Source organism: Polypterus senegalus, chromosome 3 (genome assembly GCF_016835505.1).
Source record: "Polypterus senegalus isolate Bchr_013 chromosome 3, ASM1683550v1, whole genome shotgun sequence".
Classification (NCBI taxonomy): domain Eukaryota; kingdom Metazoa; phylum Chordata; class Cladistia; order Polypteriformes; family Polypteridae; genus Polypterus; species Polypterus senegalus.
In genome coordinates this window covers 224,232,114-224,258,798 of record NC_053156.1, presented here as the reverse complement: position 1 = coordinate 224,258,798, position 26,685 = coordinate 224,232,114, and the positions used below count along the sequence as shown (strand labels likewise).

At 39.7% G+C, this 26,685-nt stretch overlaps 1 protein-coding gene across 1 annotated transcript in view; it reads right to left on the bottom strand.

Moving 5' to 3' along the window:
- si:ch1073-15f12.3 (laminin subunit beta-3) overlaps positions 1–25,090 on the bottom strand; it is a 51,402-nt gene extending 26,312 nt beyond the window's left edge. Inside the window, exons 1-3 of the mRNA XM_039748592.1 lie at positions 25,040–25,090; positions 21,978–22,025; positions 20,690–20,844 (exon numbers count right to left, since the gene is read on the bottom strand). Of these exons, the coding sequence (XP_039604526.1) occupies positions 20,690–20,844; positions 21,978–22,002 (180 nt within the window). The 5' untranslated portion in view covers positions 22,003–22,025; positions 25,040–25,090. The remainder of the gene's footprint in view (positions 1–20,689; positions 20,845–21,977; positions 22,026–25,039) is intronic.
- Positions 25,091–26,685: the final 1,595 nt, after the last annotated feature.

The window sequence follows — 26,685 nt, the reverse complement described above, 5'->3', positions numbered from 1 at the left end:
TGTTGACCTCAATTAACAATCTAAATGGAGCAAAGACCAGCAGCCGTAGTTCAAATTTGATATACTCCTTTTCCAGTTTCTCTGGCTGAACAAACCCTTACCTTAAAATAAAAAGCCAAAAATGTGAGATGGGAGATATTCTAGTAGGGCTGACTACTACAATGTGACGTTCATTGGATGTTCAAATTGTTCTTTATACAGCCTCCAGTTAATCCAAAATGCTGCTGCAAGAATTATTACAAGAAAAAGAAAATACGAACACATAACTCCAGTTCTTAAATCCTTACACTGGCTCCCGGTTAAGTTTAGGGCAGATTTCAAAATCTTTCTTTTAACATATAAAGCATTAAATGACCAAGGTCCGGCTTACTTGTCTGAACTTATCATGACTGACAAACCAGAGCGCACATTAAGATCTCAAGATGCCGGCCTGCTTATGATTCCAAGGATTAATTAAATAACAGTCGGAGGTCGAGCTTTTAGTTACAGGGCCCCTAAACTGTGAAATAGTCTGCCTGCTACTAAAAGAGATGCCCCCTCGGTCTCAGCTTTCAAATCCCGGCTGAGGACTCACTACTTCAGTTTAGCATAACCTGACTAGAGCTGCTGATTAGCTGTACAGACTGCATCTCTGTTGTTAGTCATTAGCACTAAAACATAAGTAATATGATAGTTATAATTTGTTACTAACCATCACCTATTCTGCTTTTCTTCTCGTTACTCAAATGCGGCACTATGTGCCACAGACCACCTGCCAAGTTGTTTTGCCTGCCTAAGGTTAAGTCATCCCTGATGAAGAATGACAGTAATCATCAGGTAAAGGGGCCCTTTCATCGGATTGGCTGGCCCAGCGCCGTCTCGGCCGTGGAATGACCGATAAGGGGAGGCAGCTTGATGGCTGAGGTCTCCGGAACTCTAAACAAATCCAAATCGTATTATGTGATAACATCAAAGTGTTGGATTCTGCTCTGTACTTGTAATATTTTTATTTTTATACTATATTGAGGATTAAGTCTGTTCTATGTATTGTATTGTATTTGCCCCCCTTTTTTGACACCAACTGCACACCCAACCTACCTGGAAAGGGATCTCTCTCTTTGAACTGCCTTTCCCAAGGTTTGCTCCATTTTTATTCCCTACAAGGGTTTTTTTGGGAGTTTTTTCTTGTCTTCTTAGAGAGTCAAGGCTGGGGGCTGTCAAAAGGCAGGGCCTGTTAAAGCCCATTGCGGCACTTCTTGTGTGATTTTGGGCTATACAAAAATAAATTGTATTGTATTGTATTGTATATTGGTCTTTCACTTCACTTTTATTCTTCGCTCCACATTTCTTATTCACATTTGAACAGTAGCATGAGTCACAAAAAATTTCATAGCTGATCAATTCCTGTATAAGGTCTGACTCATTTTACTGTTACTGTTCTCCTTAAAAAAAAAAAAAAGCATCAGCTGAATCTTTCACTGAGCAAATAAAATAAAAAGCAGGAGAAAGGTCCGGTGCCCCAGAGTTGCGCCAGTTTGAATAGAGGGCTGAGGACAATTGCGTGGTGTCTAAATTTAACCTCCATGTGCGTAACTATTCCAAAAGTCTTGTAATGCAGCTGTGAGAAAGCTCGAGGGAAGTCTTCGCCTTCTGTAAGAGTTGGCTTGCCAAAACACTGTGTGTCCAGACGTTACCTCCGCTTCTTTTTCTTCCTAAATTGATCATTTCTCATTTTTACAACAGAATGCTAAGAGAGCATCACAGTTTGGGCACTGATGCCTCACAACTGTTTTAACTCCTTCTGTTGATGTAAAGCTGCATGTTCTCCCAGTGTGCTGGTGTGTGCTCTCTCAGTACCCTGCTTTCCTCCCACATCCCAAATACATTCTGGTGACTTTACATTTGAAGTGTGCATCTGTCAGTGTGTTTGCCTTGCCAGGAAATGTGCCACCCAGGGCTGCCGCCAGTGTCACTACCATTTCTCTCAAAATGCTCAAAATACTTTCCTGCCATAAGAACATCAGCTGCATAGAATTTGATTTATTTAAGCTTGAAAACTAAAGAATCAATACAAACAGAAAGCATAAGGAATACAGTAATCATCCCTCCTCAACAGCCCACTGCCAATTAAACCCAAACGGGATGGGCTCTGACTCGCTTAATTGAAAGATGCAGATTCACAAAATGGGTTCTGTCTCATTAAATTAAATATAAAGAAAACCAAGAGTATATTAAAATAATGGAAAGGCTGCTAAGCTTGGTGGTGATTAACCAGTTACATCTCAGTTTCCGTTATATGTTAAAACTGCTTTTGATTGATAGCGTCTCAATTTTTTTTATATTTTGAGGCTTTCTGTGAGAAGATGAGTGATATTAATAAATAAATACTCCAAGGCCAGTATTTATAGCATAGGCAGCATACTGAGCAGCTATTGGCTACTGAGCAATGCCCGCCTCCTAGAATCACAGTTTGCCAATCAAATTTAAATGGGTGAAAGGTAACCAGGGGAAAGTTCACAGGCAGAGTCCATGTGTTCAGGGGGCCAAAGTTCAGACAAGTGGAATTCACAACGTGGAGGTTTTGTGTGTATTTTTACATTGTTGCACCAAGGGCTATGAGCTACAAAGCTTAGGAAGTAAACTGCACATGAAAATTATCAAAAGGAGCCCCACAGGCGGTTTATATATTGTGGGGGTCAGAGAGTTTGCATTTTGTTGACAGGTGCTGTAGATCCTGATCTCAATAGCAAATGCTTCCACTTGCTTCATAACAGAATTCACATAAATCAAATCAGAATAAATCAACTTTTGGACAACTACTCAGGCAACCAAGCTAGCTTAACAGTAGTAAATAGACATAACCTGCTCACTGCCTGATTACTTAAATTTGTCTTTAATTCACAAAATTGTATTTTTTATTGTTATTTGACACATGACTGTTTTTAGGAAACCAGGCAACATGTTTACATGAATAATAAAGCTGTCCTTATGGCAGATTCTGCTGCACAAATTCTTGTTTAATACACAAAGAAATAAAATGTCAGAGGGTAGAAATGGTTACCAAGGACACAGCATGGATACATTGATGCTGTGAACAATACCTGCTGCCAGGTAATGGCAAAGCATACATAAGGCGACATACATAATTCATCACTAAGCAGGCTTTTCTGCTCAACAGGGAGCCTAACATGCATGGGTGCAGAAGGAAAGTTGGAGAGCATTTGAGTGTGCATTGTAAAAATACTATTCAATTAAGCGAAAAATTATAAAGGCATAAATAATATTCACATATGATTCAATAAGTACACTCTATCTATCTATCTATCTATCTATCTATCTATCTATCTATCTATCTATCTATCTATCTATCTAATACAAGCCTTTAATATCTATCTATCTATCTTTATAAACTGCTGTATAGTGCCTCTCTATCTATCTATCTATCTATCTGAAGCTTTGTTTACAATAATTATGTGTTTAAAAATGGCTTTATATGTTTGCGTTAATAAGAATTCATCATTACTGGGAGAACTGAGACAGGAAGGAGGTAGTAAATCTGGTAGCATGGTACCATGACAACAATATTAATAAAATAAAGGAGATGAATGTGGACCAATTGAAACTGAAGAAGAAGCATACACCACTCGAGACCTCAAGAGAGTGAAAACCTTTACATTTCTCGGTGTATATATTACTGTGGATCTTACCTGGTCCCACAACACTAGTCATATGGCAAGGAAATCTTGGCAGTGTTTTAAACTTCCTGAGAAGGCTAAAGGAATGTGACATGCCAGCCAGAACCCTTGGTATCCTTTCTAGGGGTACAGTTGAGACCATCCTTACCAATGCTGTCATAATGTGGTGTGGTAACTGCTCTGCACAGGACTGCAAATCCCTACAGTAGGTGGTCAGAACAGTCCAAACCATCTCAGGAACAGCACTTCCGTCTCTGGAGGACGTTTACCTTGGTTAAGTCATCAGGATGCCCACAGCATTGTAAAGAACAGCACCCACCCTCAAAAGAGCCTATTCACAATCCTACCATCACGCAGACCCCATAGGAACGTGGAATTAAGGACTACAAGATTACAGATCAGTTTTTATCTACAGGATATTAGTCTTGTGAATGGTTCCCATCCATTAACTCTTCCCTCCACAATATTTGAATTTTTTGGCACATATAGTAGGTCCTGCCCTGCGGTGGGCTGGCACCCTGCATGAGGTTTGTTTCCTGCCTGTGTTGGCTGGGATTGGCTCCAGCAGACCCCTGTGACACTGTAGTTAGGATATAGAGGGTTGGATAATGGATGGATGGATATAGTAGGTCCAGGCAGTAATTCACCTTCTCTATTTACCTTTGGAATTATGACTTCTGTATTACATGTTTTATATGTTGACGTAGCACTAGTAGAATTTGCACTATACAGTATATGCTTACGTTAAACTACTGTAATTATTTATTTTTCTTATCTGTTGTCTATTAGTATGCTAATTGTATTGTCTTGTGTTTCATTTGCATATACTAGTGGCCAGAAGACCAAGCAGAGAAAGGTTTTCATTATAAATTGTAAATGACTGTTTATTGTTCAGATTACAATAAATTCTCAATTCAAGAAAAAAAAAAGTCTGTTGTACAGTGAGTGTCAGATTATTATTTCTCATATTGATTTACACTTGTGCCCCATCGAGGGTTAGCCCCTGCCATGCACACCCATGTGCCCCACTTCCCTACACCCCTAAAACTGGTTACAGTGGTTTCAGTAAATGGAGGGATGGATATTTCATCTGCAGCGACACTCTGAAAGATCTCTCTCCTTTAAACAGGATTTCTGTATTTACCTAAGCTGACACAGGTCTATTTGGAGAAGCATTTAGTGCTTATATTATCACCTTTATATCTATATCTTCACATTTGAGCAGCTCACTCAGTTTCTCTGTATGAAGTTACCAATTTGCAAGCATTGGAGATTGAAAATTACGGACAGAATGTATAAATGTTTTTTTTTTTTCAATGAGTTTGTCCTTTCATTTTAAAACAACCCATCCATCTGTCCCTTTTCATTAATTGATCATCGCATTAAGGGTTTCACGAGGTAATGAATGAAGCAATGAAACAGAAATAAAATGTTGACAGTCTTCCTTTTCTTTGCATTGTGGAAGCACATACATAGGGCTTCTTATATGAAGTGGGTGAAAGGTTACTGGGTGAAAGTTTAGCAGGAGGGGGAGGGGTACTACAGCTGACATCCATCCATGCAAGTCCTTCTGGGAATTCCTGCCAGCCCCTCCACCCACCCACTTCACACAGCATTTGTGTATTGAAGGCTTAGTTAGGATTTCAAGGGGTGATAAAAATGATCTTTAGCAAATAAGGAGTAGGGTAAGAACATCCGAGAACATCCAGTTAAAGCAAGCTATTAAACAGAGGATTTTTTTTGTTTGTTTTTTGTGTTATCTGATTCCTCTCTTATGCAGAATGCATCAGGTTTTGCTGGTATGTCACTGCTAACAACCCTCCAGCAGAATAAGAAACACTCATGGAAGCATTATGATAAATTGGCATGTGAACACAAGAATTTATAAGAGTCATCAAAATGATGTGTGATATGTATAGCTGAAGTGAGGCATTTCTCTATCTCTTGTTATTTTGAGGATAATAAAAGCTAAAAAATGGACAAAAGGAGGTATAGTAATGATAATAATTATTATTACATAATCCTGAATGAAGCAAGTTTGTCAAAGTTATGTTATCTTCTTGTCCTTCTAATTATTCTACTTCTGTGTTCTGAATGTTCGTAATGATGAGTATTATTAGTAATACTATTTCCAAGCAGCCATAACACTTGCACTTTGGCAGGAAATCCACCTGAAGCTAAGCATGTTTTGGCCTCACCAGTACTTGGATGTAAGACCATCTAAAAAAATCTTGGGTTGCTGCTAGAAGAAGTATTGGTGAGTCAAACAATGGACTCTTACACCATAGTCTATGTCTGTTCTGAAAAATGGTGCTGTCCTTACGTTGAGATGTTAAGCTGAGGTCTTGACTCTGTGGTCACGAAAGACCCATGGGCAACCAGGGTATACCCTGAAGTCCTGGCTAAACTGCACATTGTGGCCCCTTAATCATCCCCTGTCTCTAATTGTCTGTCTCTCTATCACCACCTAATAGCTAATGTGTGGTGACTGTACTGATGCAATAATGGCTGCTGTCGCATCACGCAGGTGATTCCTCAACATTGGTGGTGGTTTAAGGAGCTCCACACTGTCTATGCAAAGCACTTTGAGTAATTTCAAAAGTTCATTTTTTTTTAACTCTCTTTATCCTGGTTGTGGATATAAGCGGAGATGTTGCGTGAGAATTGGCAACAACATTCACAAGTAGCTCACCCTAAATGAGGCAGTGTGCAGTTATTCTTAGTATTACATATATATATATAGTAATATACAGTATTACATATTCATTGCATTCGTAGTCTTAGTCCCAACCTGAATGTGTGGGTGATTACCTAACGCTTGTGGTTGGTCTGCCATTCGGCAAACATTCGTCACGGTTCCCTCTTCAGTTGTGAGAAGCAGATCATGGAATGTTGCATAGTTTTACTGTCAAATAATGCAAAGAGTACCCGACACGTGTTTCACCCTCATTTGAGCTCAACAGGCGTACACACTCTCCACTCTCTGGGATTAAACCTCAGATGTCAGCGTCAGAGACGAAGCCCCTTTACGCTGCACCACGGCGTTCAACACCCGAGAGGGGAGCAGTAGAGTGTGTACACCTGATGAGCCAAATGAAGGCGAAACACGTGTCGCGTACTCTTTGCATTATTTGCACACTCCACTGCTCAGTAAACTATGCAACATTCCATGATGGGCTTCTCACAACTGAAGGGCACGGTGGCGGATGTTTGCCGAATGGCAGACCAACCACAAGCGTCACTTGGTAGGTAACCACCCATACAATCAGGTCGGGACTCAGACAATGAATGTAATTACTCTGGACCTACAGGCTGTCAAATAAATGAACCAAACGCCGTGGCACAGCGTAAAGGGGCTTCATCGCTGATGTCCGAGGTTCGATCCCCGAGAGGGGAGTAGTAGAGTGTGTACGCCTGATGAGCCCAAATGAGGGCGAAACACGTGTCGCCTGCTCTTCGCATTATTTGACAGTAAAACTATGCAGTAGTTCATATATATCTGCCTGACACATTTATGCAAGTTACACACTGTGCATGCATGTACCTTTCTACAACTGAAGCATAGGCCACTTAAATGACTTAATCGGGGTCTCACAGTCAGTAGGGGGCAGGGAATTAACTGGCAACCTTACGGTTCAAAACATTTGAAAACCGTTGCCACAGACCATGCTGCCTTTTTAGGTTTTAAAATTTTAAATGAGATCTGACTGTACCTCAGCAAAGGTGTTAATGTGAATGAAATTCTTTAACTGGAAAAAAAATGGAGAACTTAAGCTCATCCATCCATCTTCTAACCTCTTTATGTAATTCATTTTCTTGGGGAGCTGCTTCTTATCCTGGCATCTTTACTCTGGTAAGGAGTGCCAGTCCATCGCAGGGCATACTCACAGAAACAAGGCTAATTTAGGGTTGTCAATAAGTTAGAAAATGGAGATGAAACAACCCTGAGAAAAGTAAGAATCATCCATTAAGAAAGATTGCAAGCTTTTCTTGTGTAAGATTTTAAAGCAGTTTATCTATTCTTTATATGTAAAATCCTAAGCCTAAAAGTGCTTAGTGACGTTTTTATTTCATGCTTTTGTCACGCTTTAAGTCAGGATTATTTTAAAACCTATATATAGATCTGGTAACAACCGTCCAGCATTTTTAGAGTCCAGTAAGTACGCTGCAGCATGGTGTCTATACATGAAAACATCTTTGATGTCAAATGTAGAAGCACAGGTTTGACATTAAATGATGGAGTCATGGAGAGCACCCTTCTCTTTAAGGATGATAACAAAAAAAACCATATGGATCGCCTAGCCCATACTGGTGTTATCTTTGCTACTTACTTAAAACCAAATCCTAGACTAAAGGACCAGAGCTTCCCACCTTTTGATTTATCTAACCCACATGATCAATTGAAACTCTGGACCACCTCCATCTGTTTGCTGAGTCAGAATGACAATGGCATTGAGTGACATTTGTCTTTACATGGCGTTGCCCTTCTCAGGAAGGAATCACTATGAATATTATAACCATAATCAAAAATGCAAAATATCAGGCAAAATTCAGGGTGTCCACATGTTGAGGAGTATAAATAACATGAACTAGATCTCTAATTCTGCAGGACTGCTGTAGTTCAATGTATTCTAAAATGGTAAAGCTTGGCCAGCATGTCAGGCAAGAGATCAGTTAAGGTGACTTTGCTAGTAAGGAAATCCAGACACATATTTCTGAAAGTGTTTTATGGCTCCAGCTGGTAGCCATTTTAAAATCTGTCAACACCTGCTCTCTGGCTGCCCTACGTTCACTTGTCCTGTTCACTTTTGCCACTTGGTTTTATCCTCATAAAGTCATTGTCAACGTGACTCTAATCAGACAGCCAGGTTGTTACTATTTTTAGTTTACTATTCTAGCTTTCTTGAATATTCAGTCTTGCTTTTATCAACAATCTGTCTCATTATTTGGTATCTTATTTGAGAAGCGATATCCCAATCCAAGACTAATGGCTTTCTCCATATTTTGTTTTGCTGCTGTGGATGGCCAAACAAGCTAGATAGACTCAGGAGTTTTCAGTGGTCCCACTATCTGTTTATTTATAAGCCATTAAAAGGGGCATTGTAGACCGATGCTTCTGAATGCTTTCCATTTCTGAATTTTCTGTAGAGCCTATGAGATGCCTCAAATGTAGACACTCTTAGTAACCCAAAGCTCTAACTCAAAATCTTCAGAAAGGGATCAGTTACTTTTGTGGCTTCTCCTTGTACCTCTCTATGATGCTCCAATAATCATAACAGAAAACTGTCCATTTCTTTCTTGTGTTTTTGATTTGCTATTTCTGTAATTCTTTTAAAATGGACACTTGTGTGTCTTTTCTATCAATAGCTTCTGGCTCCTCATGATATTGAACTCACTGAAGCAGCTTTGAGAAAATGTTATGCTTATAATTCTGACTATCCTAAGTAAAGCTGCTTACAGTTCTTGTACAGTTCATGTCACAATCGTGTGAGTCTTTTTGCCAATTTATTGATTCATGGCACTGCATTTTATCATAAAGTGTCTTTTAATCCACAGGTGCTGTGGTACTTTTTTATTTTTTGTTAATCCCTAGGGGGAAATTGTCTTCTTTGGTGGTCAGAGCGCAGGAGCAGGCATTGTACAGGCCCCGGAGCATTTTTCAGGTTAAAGGTCTTGCTCAAGGACCCAACAATGCATGATCCGTTCTGGCAGTAATGGAATTTGAACCAGCAACCTTCCTGATACCACAGAGCCACCAATCTGCCCTCATGTGCTTTTGTCTAATTTTTGGTGCGGTCTAACTTTAGAGATGATCAGTGTTACCCTCATTGTTAATACTAAGGTGAATATATTGGCCTGTCCTGAATGATAGAAATGGCAGACTGGGAGGTGAAAGGTTTAATAGGCAAGAAAAAGAATAAGCCACAAAGCACTTCTAATCATCATACAAATTTCAAGGAAATATAGACAAACTACTGAGTTCTTTATTTGAAAAGGAAAACCTTGACATCTTTTTAAAAGGTATCTGGATGAAATATTAGGATAGCTTGTTGTTGTAGTTTTGATTCAGCAATTAAACAACAAAGAGAAGCTGACGTTCCTGAATTATTTAACGGTAAAGAGAACGAGTTTGTTACGAACCTGTTGTGATGTTTATTTCATGACATTTCTAGTTTAGTGCTTAAGCATTGATGGCCAATTTGAATTGTTTCCCAGGTATCCTGATGCTTCACTGTCATCTCTAAACCTTTTGATTTCTCCTTTGTCTCCTGAGCATTTTTGTTTTGTAATTCTGGATTTAGTGTGAACTTTAAGAAGCATGCAGCATGTAAATGCAATGTTCCATGTCATTGGGCACTGAACCTGTCTAAGTGCTTTTACCTACTTGCCTTCATCACTTCTATCATTTGCGCATATGGCTTAACTTATATTGTCTCCATTTTTGACCTTTAAAGCATTTTATTTATTTGCCTATGGTTTGTTATTTTGCATGCTTTGATGATTCTTTTCAATATGAAACTGAAGTTAACAATATATCTTACAAGGAAGTGATTTAGATGTCATCCTGCTTCGCATCAATATATTGTTAAGTCAATCTGTTAAGTCAATTGGGCGGAGTGGTGGCCCTGAGGCTAAGGATCTGTGCCGGTATCCCGAAGGTTGCCGGTTTGAATCCCTGTCACTGCCAAAAGAGATCCTACTCTGCTGGGCCCTTGAGCAAAACCCTTAACCTGTAATTGCTCCAGGGGTGAGGTACAATGGCTGACCCTGCGCTCTGACCCCAAGAGGTATGTGAAAACTAACAAATTCCTAATACAAGAAATTGTATAAGGCGAAATAAAGATCAAAACAAAAACCTATAGTTAGAGTTAAACAATTTATTCCACCCAAATCACTTGCAAGGAGTGCATAAAAAGATGGCGAGAAAGTGCCGCCAGGTGTTATGGGAGTCATATGTAGTACAACAGATACTTATTTTTGCAAGTACTGCACACACAAATTGTTCTACATGCAGGAGTTCAGAGGACTGATGCACGTTTCCGCTGAAATGTTTCATATGTGTCTTTGACTTTTACTAATAATTACTTGTGAGCTCTCATCATACAATTCAGATTACTGATTGCTTCAAACAGACCTGTTCTGTAGCTGCCAACAGTATTTGTGGTTCTCTGTACCTTGGTGCTCAGAGGCAACTTGGCCTGAGCATTGTCTCACTCTGCCAGCGCAACTGGTCCCTTAGCACGTATGCACAGCCTTTATCGAAAGTGTTTAACGTAGCACATTCCAGTAAGTGTTGGAGCAACAGATCGACTTCTTTGGCTGCTGCATATATTCTGCTGGCATTTTACAACATGTCAGTCCAGTCCAAGGACACTAAGCAGGCCTGACTAGACAGGGAGGCCATTTGTGAAAAAGGGAGAAGCTGGCATTGCTTTACGGCCAGCTGGCTAAGTATTAATCCGACTAAATCTCACATCACATCAAGTCCCTTTCTGCCTACTTCTGAAAATTGCAAATTGAGTCCTTTGCAGCATCTTAAAAAAACAATTTTCGACTTTTTTCAGAAGACACAAACCTGCATAAGTGTTTACAATGGTCTATGATTTATGGATTTAGAAATCTTATTTCAGTTAATGCTGGAGTGTACAGAGTGCAATCAGAGGGGCCAAATGATGCCTTTTAATAATTTTCTTAATCATTTCAGTAGTTCTCAGCAAACTCCCTTTATATAAGTCAATCTTGGCAAACTTTGCCAAACCACCTTCTTTTAACTGTTTTGTAAACGAGTATAATATGCAAACAGAGTAAAGAAGAGAAATCTGCAAATGATTGAGTTCCTTGTAGAGATGCAATCTTGGCTGAATAACCAAAGATCAGTAGAGAAAAGTTTCTAAACTGGTCATTTAGTTGTCCGACGCTCACAGACTCCACAAGCTGGCTTTTTACCACTTAAACACCTAAAGTCTTAATTCAGCACTGGTGGTATTAATGCCATATTTAAAGATTTTTTCACTTGAACAGAAAACTGGCATGTCTACACCCTTGTATTTTTCAAAAGTAGGATAAATACTTGCATTACTGCTAAACGAGGTTACTGTAATGGGATATATCAAGAGGTTTCGCAACCATTACAGTTGTGAGTGGAGTTGTGCTCATGCAGAATCCTGCTGAGAAGACTCTCACATTTATTATGTCCTGGAAACGCGTCATACCCATCCATAGAGGTACGCACCGTCCTTCTGTGACTTAATGGCTCCTCTACAATATAAGAATGCATTATTAATTTAAACAACCGTCTGTTAATCCAACTATCTTTAACCTTGCTGACTTGCTGGACCTCAACAACGGACTGTGAGACGTAACCAAGATATTTAGTGATTATACCATCCCTTTCATTGCTTCTTCATCAAGAAACTGATCCTTTGAATATTGTGGTGTAAACACTTCCGTTCTTGAATCAGTTTCAAGGTTTATATTTTGCAGATTTTTTATAAGTAAACCTGGTTAGGGTTTACTAATGTAAATTAATATTTCTGAGTTCACTTTAATCCAGTTCAGGACTGTAGATGGGCAGATCCTATCCCAACTGCCCTTGCTGCAAGTCAGAGAAGCCCTCACAGGGTCCACTCTCACACACTCACTACCCACCTTTTAAAGTTTTGCTGTCCTTAGATGCTTTTCACTTTTTTCTTCATTGATGGGATTTATTTATAAATTTATTTTAATCTATCTTTTTACTTTAATCTATGTCTTTTTGTGCATTATATCCTACTTAATAACTACATTTACATTGTCAATCATTTTCTAACCTGCTCAGTCCTGAAGAAGGTCGCGAGGGAGGCCAGAGCTTATCTTAGCCAGCATAGGGCGCAAAGCAGGAACAAACCCTGGACAGCCCATCACAGGTATAATTATAATGTTTTCTTGAAATTGCTTGTTTGGTGACCATGAAGTTTAAAAATGTGATTTGTCAGTAAAATAATAATAATAATGACATTATTACTGTAGCACTTATCAAGCCACACAGCACAAAGTGTTATACATCCATCCATCCATTATCCAACCCACTATATCCTAACTACAGGGTTACGGGGGTCTGCTGGAGCCAATCCCAGCCAGCACAGGGCACAAGGCAGGAAACAAACCCCGGGCAGGGCACACACACACAAAGCACAATTTAGGATCGCCAATACACCTAACCTGCATGTCTTTGGGAGGAAAATGAAGCACCCAGAGGAACCCCACACAGACACAGAGAACACATACAAACTCCACGCAGGGAGGATCTGGGAAGCGAACCCAGGTCTTTTAACTGCGAGGCAGCAGCGCTACCCACTGCGCCACCGTGCCGCCCAGTGCTATACTTGTAACAGGCTATTCAAAAAATGACAAATAAAAAACAGAAAATCTATTCTTATTATAATTTGGTATTTTTTTGCTACTCCATTTTCCAACAAGCATGAAGTTACTCCATTTTAGGTACAGTATTTTGTCTTGCATTTCATTACTTTACAGTATGTCATTTTACATTATATTATTTTTCAATACAGATTGTTTCACAGAATACAGAACATTATGTAATGCCGTTTTAGACTACATTATATCATGCAATCATTCAAATTTGTATCATTAGTAATTATTTTTGTTCAATGATTTTAATCCTTTATTTGCCATATGCAGTTTCTTATAGTAGGAATTTGTCATTTTTCGTATAGCCAGACTTATCTTACAACTTTCACATACCCCAACCTACCCTTACAACTCTACTCTTAGAACTTACAGAGACACACACAGAGTTTTTTGGGGTCAGAGCACAGGGTCAGCTATTCTGTAAAGTGCCCCTGGAACAATTGCATATAAAGGGTCTTGCTCAAGGGCCCAACAGAGTAATATTCCTTCTGTCACTGCCAGGATTCGAACAGGCAACCTTCGAGTTTAGCCAGAGAGCCACCACTCCGCCTTATAATTGTGGCACAGTTGTTAATACTGCACCTCACGTTTCCACGGATCAGGATTTGATTCCTGTCCGCATCACAGTCTGTTTAGAGACACCATGTTCTCCTGGTGGGACTGGTTACCTCTCACATCCCAAAGAAATGCATGCTGAATTAATTAGCTGATTCTGGGATTAGGGTGGGAGTTTGAAGGAGGCTGCCCTTCATTGAACTTGCACCCCTTCCAGGGCTGGTTCTTGCTTTGTTTGGCTCTGGCACCCCATAAACATGTCATGGAAAGAGAATGAGTATTCTTTTGACAAGTGCATAGATACAGTTTTATAGCATGTATTATACATAACTCCATTCACGCATTCCTTCTGTGGGCTAACACGATTTGCCAAGATGGTAGACTATTTATTGAACTTGTAACATAAATACTGTACTGGCAATGTCTTCTCAGGAGATCATTTTCTCAGTGGTAAATCCTGAGGCCTTTCCATTAAAATAGCAGTGTCAGATGATGTCTGTAGCTATGGTATTATTGTCTCTCACTTGATACCTGGGGAGGTTTGGATTAGATGCCAGCCACTCCTTTTTATTCCTTCTTAAGCTCAAAACTGCTAACACTGAATATCATCTAGCAATTATTGTGATCTTATTACATTATATTTATTTTGACTATACTTCTGTAAGGTGCAGGTTTGCTCACATATCCAAACACTTTAAACATTTACAATATTTAATATTCACTAACAAACTTGAATACAGTAACCAAATTTAGAGTTGCAGAAGGAGGACATCCTTCTCAGTAGCATCAGGTACAAGGCATAAAGTAGCCCTGGACTCCAAGTGATCACAGGAATCACTCAATAGGTGGAGTTAGAACTGCCCATGGACCTAACAAACCCATCTTTGGGGAGTGGGAGGAAGTCCCATTTAGACACAGAACATTCATACTCTGCACAGAAAACAGTCAGATGTGGGATTTGAACCCAGGCTGTGTTGGATACCATACAAAAATATCTACCTGCCCTGTGATGGACTTGCATTGAGATGACACCAATGCAGGATTTCTAGAGAAGAATTATTTACTGTGATAGAAGACAGAAATTGTTGAGCTTGTTACCTTTGGTAGAATTTTTAGGACAGTGTTGAATAAATGCACATATATTTTGAAACCAGAGTCTGATGTAAGTTGGCAGAGTGTTGCAGTAGGGAGCTGACACATGCAGACAGACAAATAGAGGCCCGTGTGTGATCTCGCCAATGTAATTTGTGCAACGCTGGCATTGTTTGTCTGCCAAAGGCTGCTCAAGGGCATGCAGCAGACTTGGCAGGATGGAGGCTCCAGAGCCCCCAGGCCACTGTCTGCTTTTGGTGCCCGTTGCCCTCCAAACCAATTAAACTGTGTGATTATTAATGATTTACTTTTTAGCATTTTCAGTACCAGTACCTTCAATACCAGCAGAAGGGGAGAAACATTAAAATGAGATGAAGGAGCATTTTTTTTTAATTCAGTCCTCCTTTTAGTCACATTATAAAGGCATTGCATGCCCTCTTTGGGTAAAGGGGTGGTCAGCCCTTTACATTTGTGTTATAGATGAGCACTGAATGGACTGAAAGACAATTTGCTCTCCTATTGTTGGCATGCAGTATCTATAAAGCTAAACCAACCCCAAGCCATACCCTACTGGTTCTTTGTATTTATCCAAAGCAACCATCTAATGATTAAACATGCCCTTAGTATGCAGCCCCAAGTTGGATATTGCTGATGCAAATAATGGATGGATAAATGGATGGACTCTTCATTTTATAAAGGAACTAGCTGTGCTATCCATCTAAGAAAGGTTGAAATGTAAGTAATCAATGTAAACCTCAGTGTTAATGTTTACAGTGCATCATGCAATGGGTGTCTGTTATATGCTATTTGGTATAGGATTAATAAAAACAGTGTTAATGTTTATAATGTACCATCTGTTGGAATGACAAATGCAAAGCATTTTATTGCTAAAAATGTTTGTGATGCACCATTTTTTACAATGCCATAGACATAGCAACCAGATAAACACAAAGACACATATCCTTTAATTAAGGTGCATATACAGTCCATATACAAACTAATGGTAAGAGGGTCTTTTGTGACATAAGTCACCCATGACTACAGCACGTGTAAGCCCCCATAGTATGGGAATGTCAGAATACCACATGCTCTCTTTAAAATAATAGGTAATATTATAAGCGAGCAGCATGGTTGCGCATTGGGTAGCGCTGCTGCCTCGCAGTTAGGAGACCCGGGTTTGTTTGTTTGCTTGTTTGCATGTCCTCCCCGTATCTGCGTGGGTTTCCTCTGGGTGCTCCAGTTTCCTCCCACAGTCCAATGACATGCAGGTTAGGTGCATTGGCGATTTTAAATTGTCCCTAGTGTGTACTTGGTGTGTGGTTGTGTGCGTGTGTGTGTACACTGGGGTGGGCTGCCACCCTGCCCGGGGTTTGTTTCCTGCCTTGCTGGGACTGGCTCCAGCAGACCTCCGTGACCCTGTAGTTAGTATGGATGGATGGAATATTATGAGCACAGCTGTTACAGTGACTTAAATGTCCTCAGGAAATTCTACAAGTTGAGACACTAAAACTCAGCCTGTGGTTTGTGAAGAAGCTGATCAAAGATGTGGGATTGGCACTTCCTTTCCCTTTAAAGTGCGGAACAGATTGCATATGGGTTTATCTAAGTACATAATGTACTGCCATAATTAGCTAGAAGGGCTGAAGTTTGTTGCTTCCTCAGCATTTTCACCTAAGAAAAGGAGTCTGCCGAGTTAAGGATTTGAGTCAGAGAGTAAGGGGCTTGTGTAGATGTGGGACTGCTGGGATTGCTGGTCCAAACACAGATGAGCCTGTGGGACTGTACCACACCTCATTAATATCCTGCTTAGTTCTGGATTCCTTAAAACAAATACCTGTGCAAAGCCATATCCTGATCCCTAGTCTGCAACCATGATGAGATCAATGGCAAGCAAACGGAGAGCGTGTCATTCCTACATCATCAAATGAAGCAGACTGTGACTCGATATCCCTTGTGGTGAATGCATATCTACAACCTCTGCACAAAAGTCTCAGTATACGTAATTGAATTGCTTGATTGCCCTTAGAAACTCAGTCTCTATTTTCTCACTCATTGCCCTCATATATGCTGCATATCCTCTCTTTGACACACTAACACCGAGTAGTTTCGGTCAATGAATTATTCAGCACAGGTATATCAAGAAATGCAAATGGGGCTCCTTTATACCAATGGAAATATGCCTGTTTAATGCCTCACAGTGTTTTCTTTCTTTTTAGTCATTTTGGTTTGTATTTGAGAGGGGTGTCTTGTTGGTCATAGAATAAGGGGTTTGCCATTAGTCATAATATAATATTTTTTATTTAACTTAGATTGTGTTACAGCCCAAATTTTCCACTGGGGACAAGTTAGGTTAGATTAGATTATAAAAGTCAAAAAACAATTACCATCAAGAGTCAGACTTTATGTATTATACTTCCATTAAATGAATTTCAATGCATTCCCCATGTACCAAAAGCCTATTGGTAAGATGTTTGCTGTCTGTAAACATTGAAATCATGGTCTTGAAAATCAAGTATAAGGCAGATATGACTGCTAGCCAGTCTATGCTCTATTAGGACGTCAGTTCGCCAAACTGGAAGTCGTGCCAGAAGCAGGTGATGGGGCATCAAGCCCATTAACCTATCCCATGGACTTTGTCATTTCATTGTCAATCCAAATATATACTCTGTGGAAAAAAAGGCCTCCTTAAAGTGAAGTTGTCTGAGTGTGCCCTGTGGTGGACTGCCATCCAGTTTAGTGCCACATCCTGCCTCATCACCACTGCTGCTTTAATTCCCCCATTCCATAGTTCTCCTTCAGTCGAGGAGGCAGCACTGGACTTTGAGTTACTCTATCTATCTATCTATCTATCTATCTATCTATCTATCTATCTATCTATCTATCTATCTATTGTGACAGATAGGGGGCGCTATCGCTCCCGTGAACCCTTGTCCACAACTCCAGACACCACGTAAAAGTCCAATATTTGACTTTATTCAATTGACACAGTGCACAAAGCACCCTCTCCTCCACAATACTCATACAAATCACAAATAATCACAATAATACAATCCTCCGACGCGTTGCCACCCTTCCACCCAGCTCAACTCGCCGTCTGGGAGCTCTCACAGTCCTTTTAAATACCCTGACCCGGAAGCGTTCCAATCCCCAGTCCATGTGACTCTCAATCAGTCTTTGGTCCTCCCTGCAGCTCCCTCTTGCGGCCCCTGTGGTATCCAGCAGGGTCTTGTATAAAAACTACATGTCCCATGACTCCCTGCTGGTCTTTAGGGCACCTCCATACTGCAGGGAGGGCTCCATCTGGCAGCCTGGGGGTATTGGCCGGGATGACAAGCCGACCACATCTTACACTATCTATCTATCTATCTATCTATCTATCTATCTATCTATCTATCTATCTATCTATCTATCTATCTATCTATCTATCTATCTATTGTGCCTTGTGCTTCCTCCAGACCGCGAGGGGGCGTCCATCCTGGTTATGTTGGGGGGCCTCGGGTGAAGGGCTTGGAAGCTCAGCCCTGTAGGGACCCGTGTCCACCGCCAGGCGGGACCCCAGTGCCTGAATATCCCGGGGGCCCAGCACTTCTGCCACACCAGGAAGTGCTGGGGGGAAGACGACAGGGGACACCCGGATGGCTTCCGGGTACACAGCCGGCACTTCCGTCACACTGGGGCGTGGCTACCGAGGAATGCTGGAAAGCAGCTGGAGCCCATCCGGGTTCCTATTTAAGGGGCCGCCTCCCCCCAGTCATCGGCGGATGTCGGGTGGAAGAGGACGAAGCTAGAAAGGACGGGAGGTGGCCAGGAGAGAGAGGCACGAAGGACTGTGTGGCCTGGACATTGGGGGATCGGTGCAGGAGGCACTGGGGTTTGTGCACTGTAAATATTATTAGAAATAAACGTGTGTTGGGTGAAATATGATGTCCATCTGTGTGTGTCCAGGCCAGCGTCCACACTATCTCTATCTATCTATCTATCTATCTATCTATCTATCTATCTATCTATCTATCTATCTATCTATCTATCTATCTATCTATCTATCTATCTATCTATCTATCTATCTATCTATCTATCTATCTATCTATCTATCTATCTATCTATCTATCTATCTATCCCAAATCCACAGCACTACATAAACGAAACATGTCTACTAGAATCTATAAAAGTTCTGGTTTGCTTGCATAATATACTTTAAGACACACCAGCTCACTCAAATTCTATTCACACAAACACGTGATTTACAGGTAGTCTGGGAAAACATCTCAGTTGTCACCACAGTGGCTGAAAATTAAAAGTTGAACTACAATGAAGAAGTTGTTTACCTTGCAGACATTTAAAGATTTGGTTTAATTTCAGTCTAATTTGCTGCCCTCTCATTAAAGATAAGATGTATGTTAAGAATTTTAATTGTCAAGAAAAATCTGCTGAGTTTGGGACAGCCAAGCCATAACCTCAGGTAGAAAGTCTTCATTTGCTCTCCTGCTTTCAGCCACAAATGAGAGTTGATCAGGAGACTGTTATATATGTGCACTGTGGTATAATTGAATTATAGGGTTCGATTATGCAGCCATGTGCTGTAGGTCTGCATTTGGAAGAAGAGAGTTTGACTTCTTTGGCTTGAGGAGTTCTTGAAGAGAATAAAGAGAAGGAATTTGGTGTTGCACTTTAGGGCTCTCGGTGTTTCTCTTTTTCAGACATAACAGAGCCTAGATAATGATGCCACAATCTGTGTCTTATGGAAGAAATTACAGAGAATTCAAAATGTGGAGGCTATCGTGCTGTGAAAAATGGAAGGATCGATAGATAGAGGGTACAAAATGAATATTGAATAACCCAGAGAGTGAGCACAAAAGGTAGAAATGAAAGACTTACAAAAACTCTAACAATATAAAAATGCTTATTGGTGTATAAGGTCAATACTTTGAGATTAGAAACAGCATTTTTTATTGAAAAAGTGTCTAAGCAGCAAACACACATACTTCCTTTTCCCCAAATTAACATCTCTCAGATTTATTGTGTCTGTAACACTACATTGCAAAAAGTGGACAGACCTTGGACAACATGGCTCTCTTTCTCTCCAACTGATTTTACCATGTCATTGAGTATAATCATAATAAAAAAAGTCTAAACAAAGCGATACTTTGTAAGCCTGCTGGAAGACGTCACTACATGCATTGCAAACAGGCTAACATGCTTTTGATCTTTACTAGATATTTTTCCTTGGATTAGCCGGGTTGATGACTTGCATGTTAGGCATCCACTTGTATCTTTAATTAGACAAACTGGCATAGAAAAAACGAAATGTTTCTGTTTCAGGCTTAATATATTATGTTTCTTTAAGTTACTTTATTCATTACTGCATACAGTATGTTACTAAGTCCATTGCTACATATAAATTACAATTTATGGTTTGGCATACAGCAATGTACTTAATAACATCAAATTCCTATAACTCATTCATATACATAACCTGCTTATTCCAATACAGGGCTGTGATGTGCTGAAGTTTATCCTGCCAGCATCCTGGACAGAGTGCCAGATAATCAAAGGCACAATAATACATGGTCACATACTCACACATGGCCAATTCAGTGTCACCAGTCACCCTAAGCTACACATCTTTGTTGGAGGAATTAAAACCACAATGGAGAAGCCTATATGGACACAGATAAAACATACAATCCTCATACAGTGCCTGAACTTGAACCCCCGGGACTGTTGAGCTTTACTTTAGCAATGCTAATCTCTGCACCCCTATGCCACTCTTGCACAATGATATACAAATTGTATTATAAGAGGAAAAGAAACTATAGCAGACCATAAGAGTGAGCCATGTCCAAGCAGCAGGAGAAAACAGAATGACATTATGATGCACTGATGTTACCCGCTTGCCATCTGATGTCACCGCATGACATCAATTAAAGACAACATGTTCATAAAAGGCAGCTTCCTACCTGTCCGAGGGCAGAGCACAGGACTTCTGGGCCGGTTAGACCACATGTAGAAGATGCCTTCAAGCTTGAAATTCTACCAACTAATAGATCTCCTGTGGCTGGGTAGCAGGCTCCCCGAGAACAGTCCCTCTGAGCCATGGCCAGGCTGAGCAAGGCTGTAAACAAAGAATATTTTATCCATTTAGTACTGTTGTGTCTTTCTGAGACATTGCACTTTTTTCATAATAGGGAAATTGAAAATTCAGTCAGTCAGTCAGTCAGTCATTGTCCAACCCTCCATAACACCCTCATAACACAGGGGTCTGCTGGAGCCAATCTCAGCCAGTACAGGGCACAAAGCAGGAACAAACCTGGGCGGAGCACCAGCCCACAGCAGGGCACACACACACACACACCAAACACACACCAGGGACAATTTAGGATCGCCAATGCACCTAACCTGCATGTTTTTGGACTGTGGGAGGAAACCGGAGTACCCGGAGGAAACCCACGCAGACACGGGGAGAACATGCAAACTCCATGCAGGGAGGACCCGGGAAGCAAACCCAGGTCTCCCTACTGCGAGGCAGCATTGCTACCACTGTGCCACCGTGCCGCCCTAATTGAAAAATGACCAAAAGGCTATTGTTCAATTTCACTGAGCAAACCTCAGATGTCATATCAAACACACTGTTATTTCAGAGAATGCAATCTGAAAACAATTAACATATGCAGAAAACAAAAACAGCTAACATCCAAAGAATTAAATTGCTGTGTCTGACATGACCAAGATAAGCAACTCCATTCCAGGACAAGAGGGGGCACTATTGCAAAAAGGAATCATCTTCTTTTCCTACGGCTCAGAGAAGACGACCAGTGAGGGCCACCAGCCCTAACCATGACACTCAGAGCAAGCCCTGCCTTTAAAGGAGACAGCATCAGAACATGGCGTCTTATTCACATTCTGGAGTCAGTGGAAGATGAGCCCCTATGCAAGACCCAATCGATATTTTTAAGAGCAAAGGCCTCTTTTGTGTCTGACTATCTGATATATAATACACACCAAAACAAGAGGAATACTGTGCATTTGTCACATTTAGATATTTCCAACTCATGATGGGTAACCTCAGATATTGCCTGACATGTAAATCCTTAAGGTTTTGGAGGTTTAGCACCACTTATGAATTTTACTCTTTACTGTCATAATGTATTACCTTATTATAAGCCTCTTATTTCTTCACATGAAAGTCATTGGACCTGAATGGTTTTCATTTAGATTAAGTAAATTAGAAGACAGCAGAACACTTACCCAAACAATGGAGAAAAATCAACATGCTGATTTCAGTAAAGGATGCACCTATGAGTAAAAACAATCAGATTAAGGGGAGAAAAACTCAAGAAACAGCATTTGAAAATTAAAAATTTTAGAAAGCCATGAATTAAGCTTTGCTTTATATAGCACCATCCATCCATCCATTATCCAACCCGCTATATCCTAACTACAGGGTCACAGAGGTCTGCTGGAGCCAATCCCAGCCAACACAGGGCGCATGGCAGGAAACAAGCCCTGGGCATGGCACCAGCGCACCACACTTTATATAGCACCTTTCATAGCAAATAAAACATGTTTCTCCCACTACAATTCAATAGAACAAATCCTGTTTTTTAAACGTAGTGTTCTTCTTTACCAATATGTACAAAATGAAGACAGAGCATCTGATTGCCAAGTTCAGAAGATGATCTGGATGGTGTAATTTGAGCTCCTGAAATAAGCTGAATAGTAGTGAGATATCAAAATAAGCATACAGGCAGATGGCAAAAGTCCCTGTGCGTCATTTATAAATTATTATTGTGAAAAAGAAAGAATGCAGCATTTGGAATTGGGGTTGATAAGGCATTTCATTTCACAGTGCTTTGAAGGCTTTATGTCCATAGCTTATACATGCAGATATGAAATGTTAAGTTAATTAATTGAAATAAGTTAAGCAATGTGGCCTCCAGAAGCTGGACTTCAGTTTCATATTCATTGTAAATCAGGAGGTGCAGTACCAGTTATGTACCAATTATAGTTTTTAAGTTTCTCATAGAGATATTTTGATAAATTGGAACACAATCCCAATCTTTTTGACATGTTTCTGTGATTAATATTTTATTGAGTATGTCAGCTGTAGAGTCCAACTCAAATGAACAGGGGGTCTGAATTATTAAAGCGCTTTTGAACAGAAGGCAGGAACCTCACTAGCATTCTCACAAGTTCATTGCACCTCTCAGATAACACTTCTATGGCTCCTGCCTGGTGCACTGCCTTCCCTCAGTAAGCTCCTGAGATTCCATGAATAATAAATAACATTGAAATCCAAATAGAAGTGTCACCTTTAGCCATGCGATTTTATATTGTCTTATAGTGCATTTATTCATTTATCACATAATCTTTTATATCCAGAGTAATGATGTGCACTCAGCTGCACAGTTCAATGAATCAATCAATCAATCAATCAACATTTATTTATATAGCACATTTTCATACAAGAAAATGTAGCTCAAAGTGTTTTACAAAATGAAGAATAGAAAAATAGAAGACACAATAAAAAATAAACATAAGTCAACATTAATTAACATAGAATAAGGTCCGATGGCCAGGGTGGACAGAAAAAACAAAAGGCTAGAGAAAAAAAATTAAATCTGTAGGGATTCCAGACCAAGAGACCGCCCAGTCCCCTCTGGGCAAATGAACTCCTACTCTTATTTAATTCTAAAATGCGTTAAATTAATTTTTCATAGTTTAACTAAATTTGTAGGCTCCATTTACTTTGTCAGTCTCGTGTTTATCCTGCAGTATTATTTTGTAATCCTAACTTGTTTTGATTTCTTATACAAGTTGGTTTTCTTCTCTTGCTGTGTCTGTTTTAATGGGAGTTATGAAGTAGCGGTGAGGTCATATCTTAGTCGAAATCGGATAACAAAAATATTTCCAAATTTCCAAATTTGGAAATGAAGATTCTCAATTAAAGGCTGATTTTTTCAAAGACAGAGCAAGTTGTTTCTCTGATTGAACTCAAATGCAGCATTTATTTTGTAAGGCTCCTTGTTATTGAGTTTACTGTGAAAGTGCTGTATAAAGTTAAGATTTATGGCTTGGTAATGAATGTCAGATAGTTAAGGCTAAGGCTATTACAAAAATACACATTTTTCCTAATTTAAAAGAATAAAAACACTCCAGCAGACCCCTGTGACCCTGTAGTTAGGATATAGTGGGTTGGATAATGGATAGATGGAAAAGCATTCTGACTGATAAACAGATAAGCAAACAGAAGAAAAAAAGCCCAAAAAATGGAACTGATTGAATTACCTACAGAGAGATGCAATGGCTACAGAGATGAATAGAAATGTGATAATAATAGTAAGTAGCAAGGACATCTTAAGATAAAAACAGAAAAGTATAACAGACGAGAATGGTGAACGGACAGGCCTGCTGTTTTAAAGACAGATAATTGGCAGGCAGCAGAACAGACAGGCAGATTGGGATACTTAAAGACACATGAAGAAAGAGGTCAGTAGAACTGGGAGATAAATACACAAACACAAAATCTGAATAGAAAGCCTAGACAGAAAGATAGACGGGCGATTCTTGTGAAACTGATTTGCCGATAAAGAGACAGACACATTTAAAAAAAGAAGGAAAGAATATATCAGACTGATAGGCAGAAGGACCAGTAAGCAAACAAAATGGAAAAGTAAAAACAAAAATCAAAGCAACAGGCAGACAACATGATAGACGACAGTGTGAGATTGAAGTGATGGATTATCACATAACGTTACTAAACTTTCTAAATAAAATGTGAAAGGTTTATGAAAAGTCAGATTGATAGAATCAATAAAGAACAGATGGAAAAAGACTTTAAGTCTAATTATTACTTGAAAGTAAACATGTAAAATGAAAAGGAGAGCGATGACAAATAGGTCATTACAAAATGACCAGGTTAAGACATAGAAGAGGCTGAAATAACAGAAGGACAAAGAAAGGCTGATAAAACAGTAAATGAGAAAAGAGCAATAGGCAAAGATTAAGAGGACAGACAGGCAGAGAGACAGTAGGACACACAGCACATATCAAAATATAGAGGGGTGAAAAAAATGGATTTTATATATGAATACAATCTGATCAGGATCAAGTATTGCAAATATGAAATAGAAAACCAAAATATACTACAGAGAAATAAAAATGAGAGTAAAGTCAATTGAGCAAAAGGGAGAAGTGACAGTAAGAAAAGTGGATGGAAAGAGAGAGGCTAAAGAAACGGAGCAAGAATTGACAGGCCGATGCATCAGAGGGGACAGAAAGAGAAAAATCAGCCAAAAGGATGCACTTACCAATCCCAGTTGTGTCTTCACTGGTGCACAAATGAACAGTAAAATGTTTTGCCCAAGCTTTTCCTCTGTATTTAAGAGCGGGCTCACCTGTGTAAGGGTGCGGTGATGATGCAGGAATGTGTCAGAAAACCAGGAATACGGTCCCTCCCTTCCTTTAAGCTAGCCAAGTCTGAGCTGTAATACGGAAACATTCAGGATTCATCCAGCTCACCTACACACTGATTTTGGAATAGTCTCTATTGTACTAAATACATCAAAAAAGCTATGTAAGTTAAAATGTAGAAAACATCTAAAATTAAAAGTAATATTAATGGAGAATTCATTAATATTCATTTGTTGTCCAGTGGAAGGATTTCTTTCTTTCTGAAAACTTTAGATAGATAGATAGATAGATAGATAGATAGATAGATAGATAGATAGATAGATAGATAGATAGATAGATATATAGAGGAATTGTAGATCAGGCCCTATGGTCCATACTGTTATAGATGATGTTATGCAATGTGGCACCACTAAAAATATTGTGGAAAGGAAACTGAGGTAATAGAGAGCAACTATGGATAATATAAAGGCTTTTAGATCACTTGCAAAAAAAAAAAAAGAATATGTAAGATATAAGGGACAAGACCAAGATGCAGAAGTTGCATGGATGGAAGCGGGATGTCACAGAAATGAGGATGGTGATATTTGGAGTAACAAAGCTTGCTATGATCAGGAATGAGAGAATCAGTGGCACAGTTAAATTTGAGGAACTCTCGAAGAAAAGACAGAAAAGAAGGTTAAAGTGGAATAGGTATGGCATGAGAAGAGAGCTAAGCAACGCAGGGAAAAGAATCACATGTTTAGCAGTGTAAGGATGAAGGAGAAGTGGAAGACTAAAGAGAAAATGGATGTGAAGTTGGGTGTCAGGTAAGGATGCAAACAACACACGACAGTGGAGGTGGCTGGTCCAATATAGCACCCCACATGAAAGTGGGAAAAGCTTAAGAAGAAGAAGAAAATAGATAGATAGATAGATAGATAGATAGATAGATAGATAGATAGATAGATAGATAGATAGATAGATAGATAGATATGAAAGAGCAACTCAAAGTCCGAGTGCTGCCTCTTCGATTGAAGGAGAATTATGGTATGGGGGATTTAAAGCAGCAGTGGTGACAAGGCAAGATGCGGCATTAAACTGGATGGCAGTCCACCACAGGGCACACTCAGTTTCAATTTAAGGAGGCATTTTTTTTCCACAGAGTATATATTTGGATTGACTAATGAAATGACAAAGTGCTTGGGGTAGGTTAATGGGCTTGATGCCCCATCACCTGTTTCTGGCACGACTTCCAGTTTGGCAGACTGAGATTCTAATAGAGCGTAGACTGGCTAGCAGTCATATTGGCCTTATACTTGATTTTCAGGTCCATGTTTTCAATGTTTACAGACAGCAAACATCTTACCAATAGGCTTTTGCTACATGGAGAATCCATTAAAGTTCATTTAGTGGAAATATAATACATAAAGCCAGATCCTCTTAAGAAAGCTGACTCTTGATGGTGATTGTTTTTTGACTTTGATAATCTAATGGATTTGTCTTAAAGTTCATCTTAGAAACCTATGATAATTTCTGTTTGGTGGACACTAGTTGTATGTAAAAC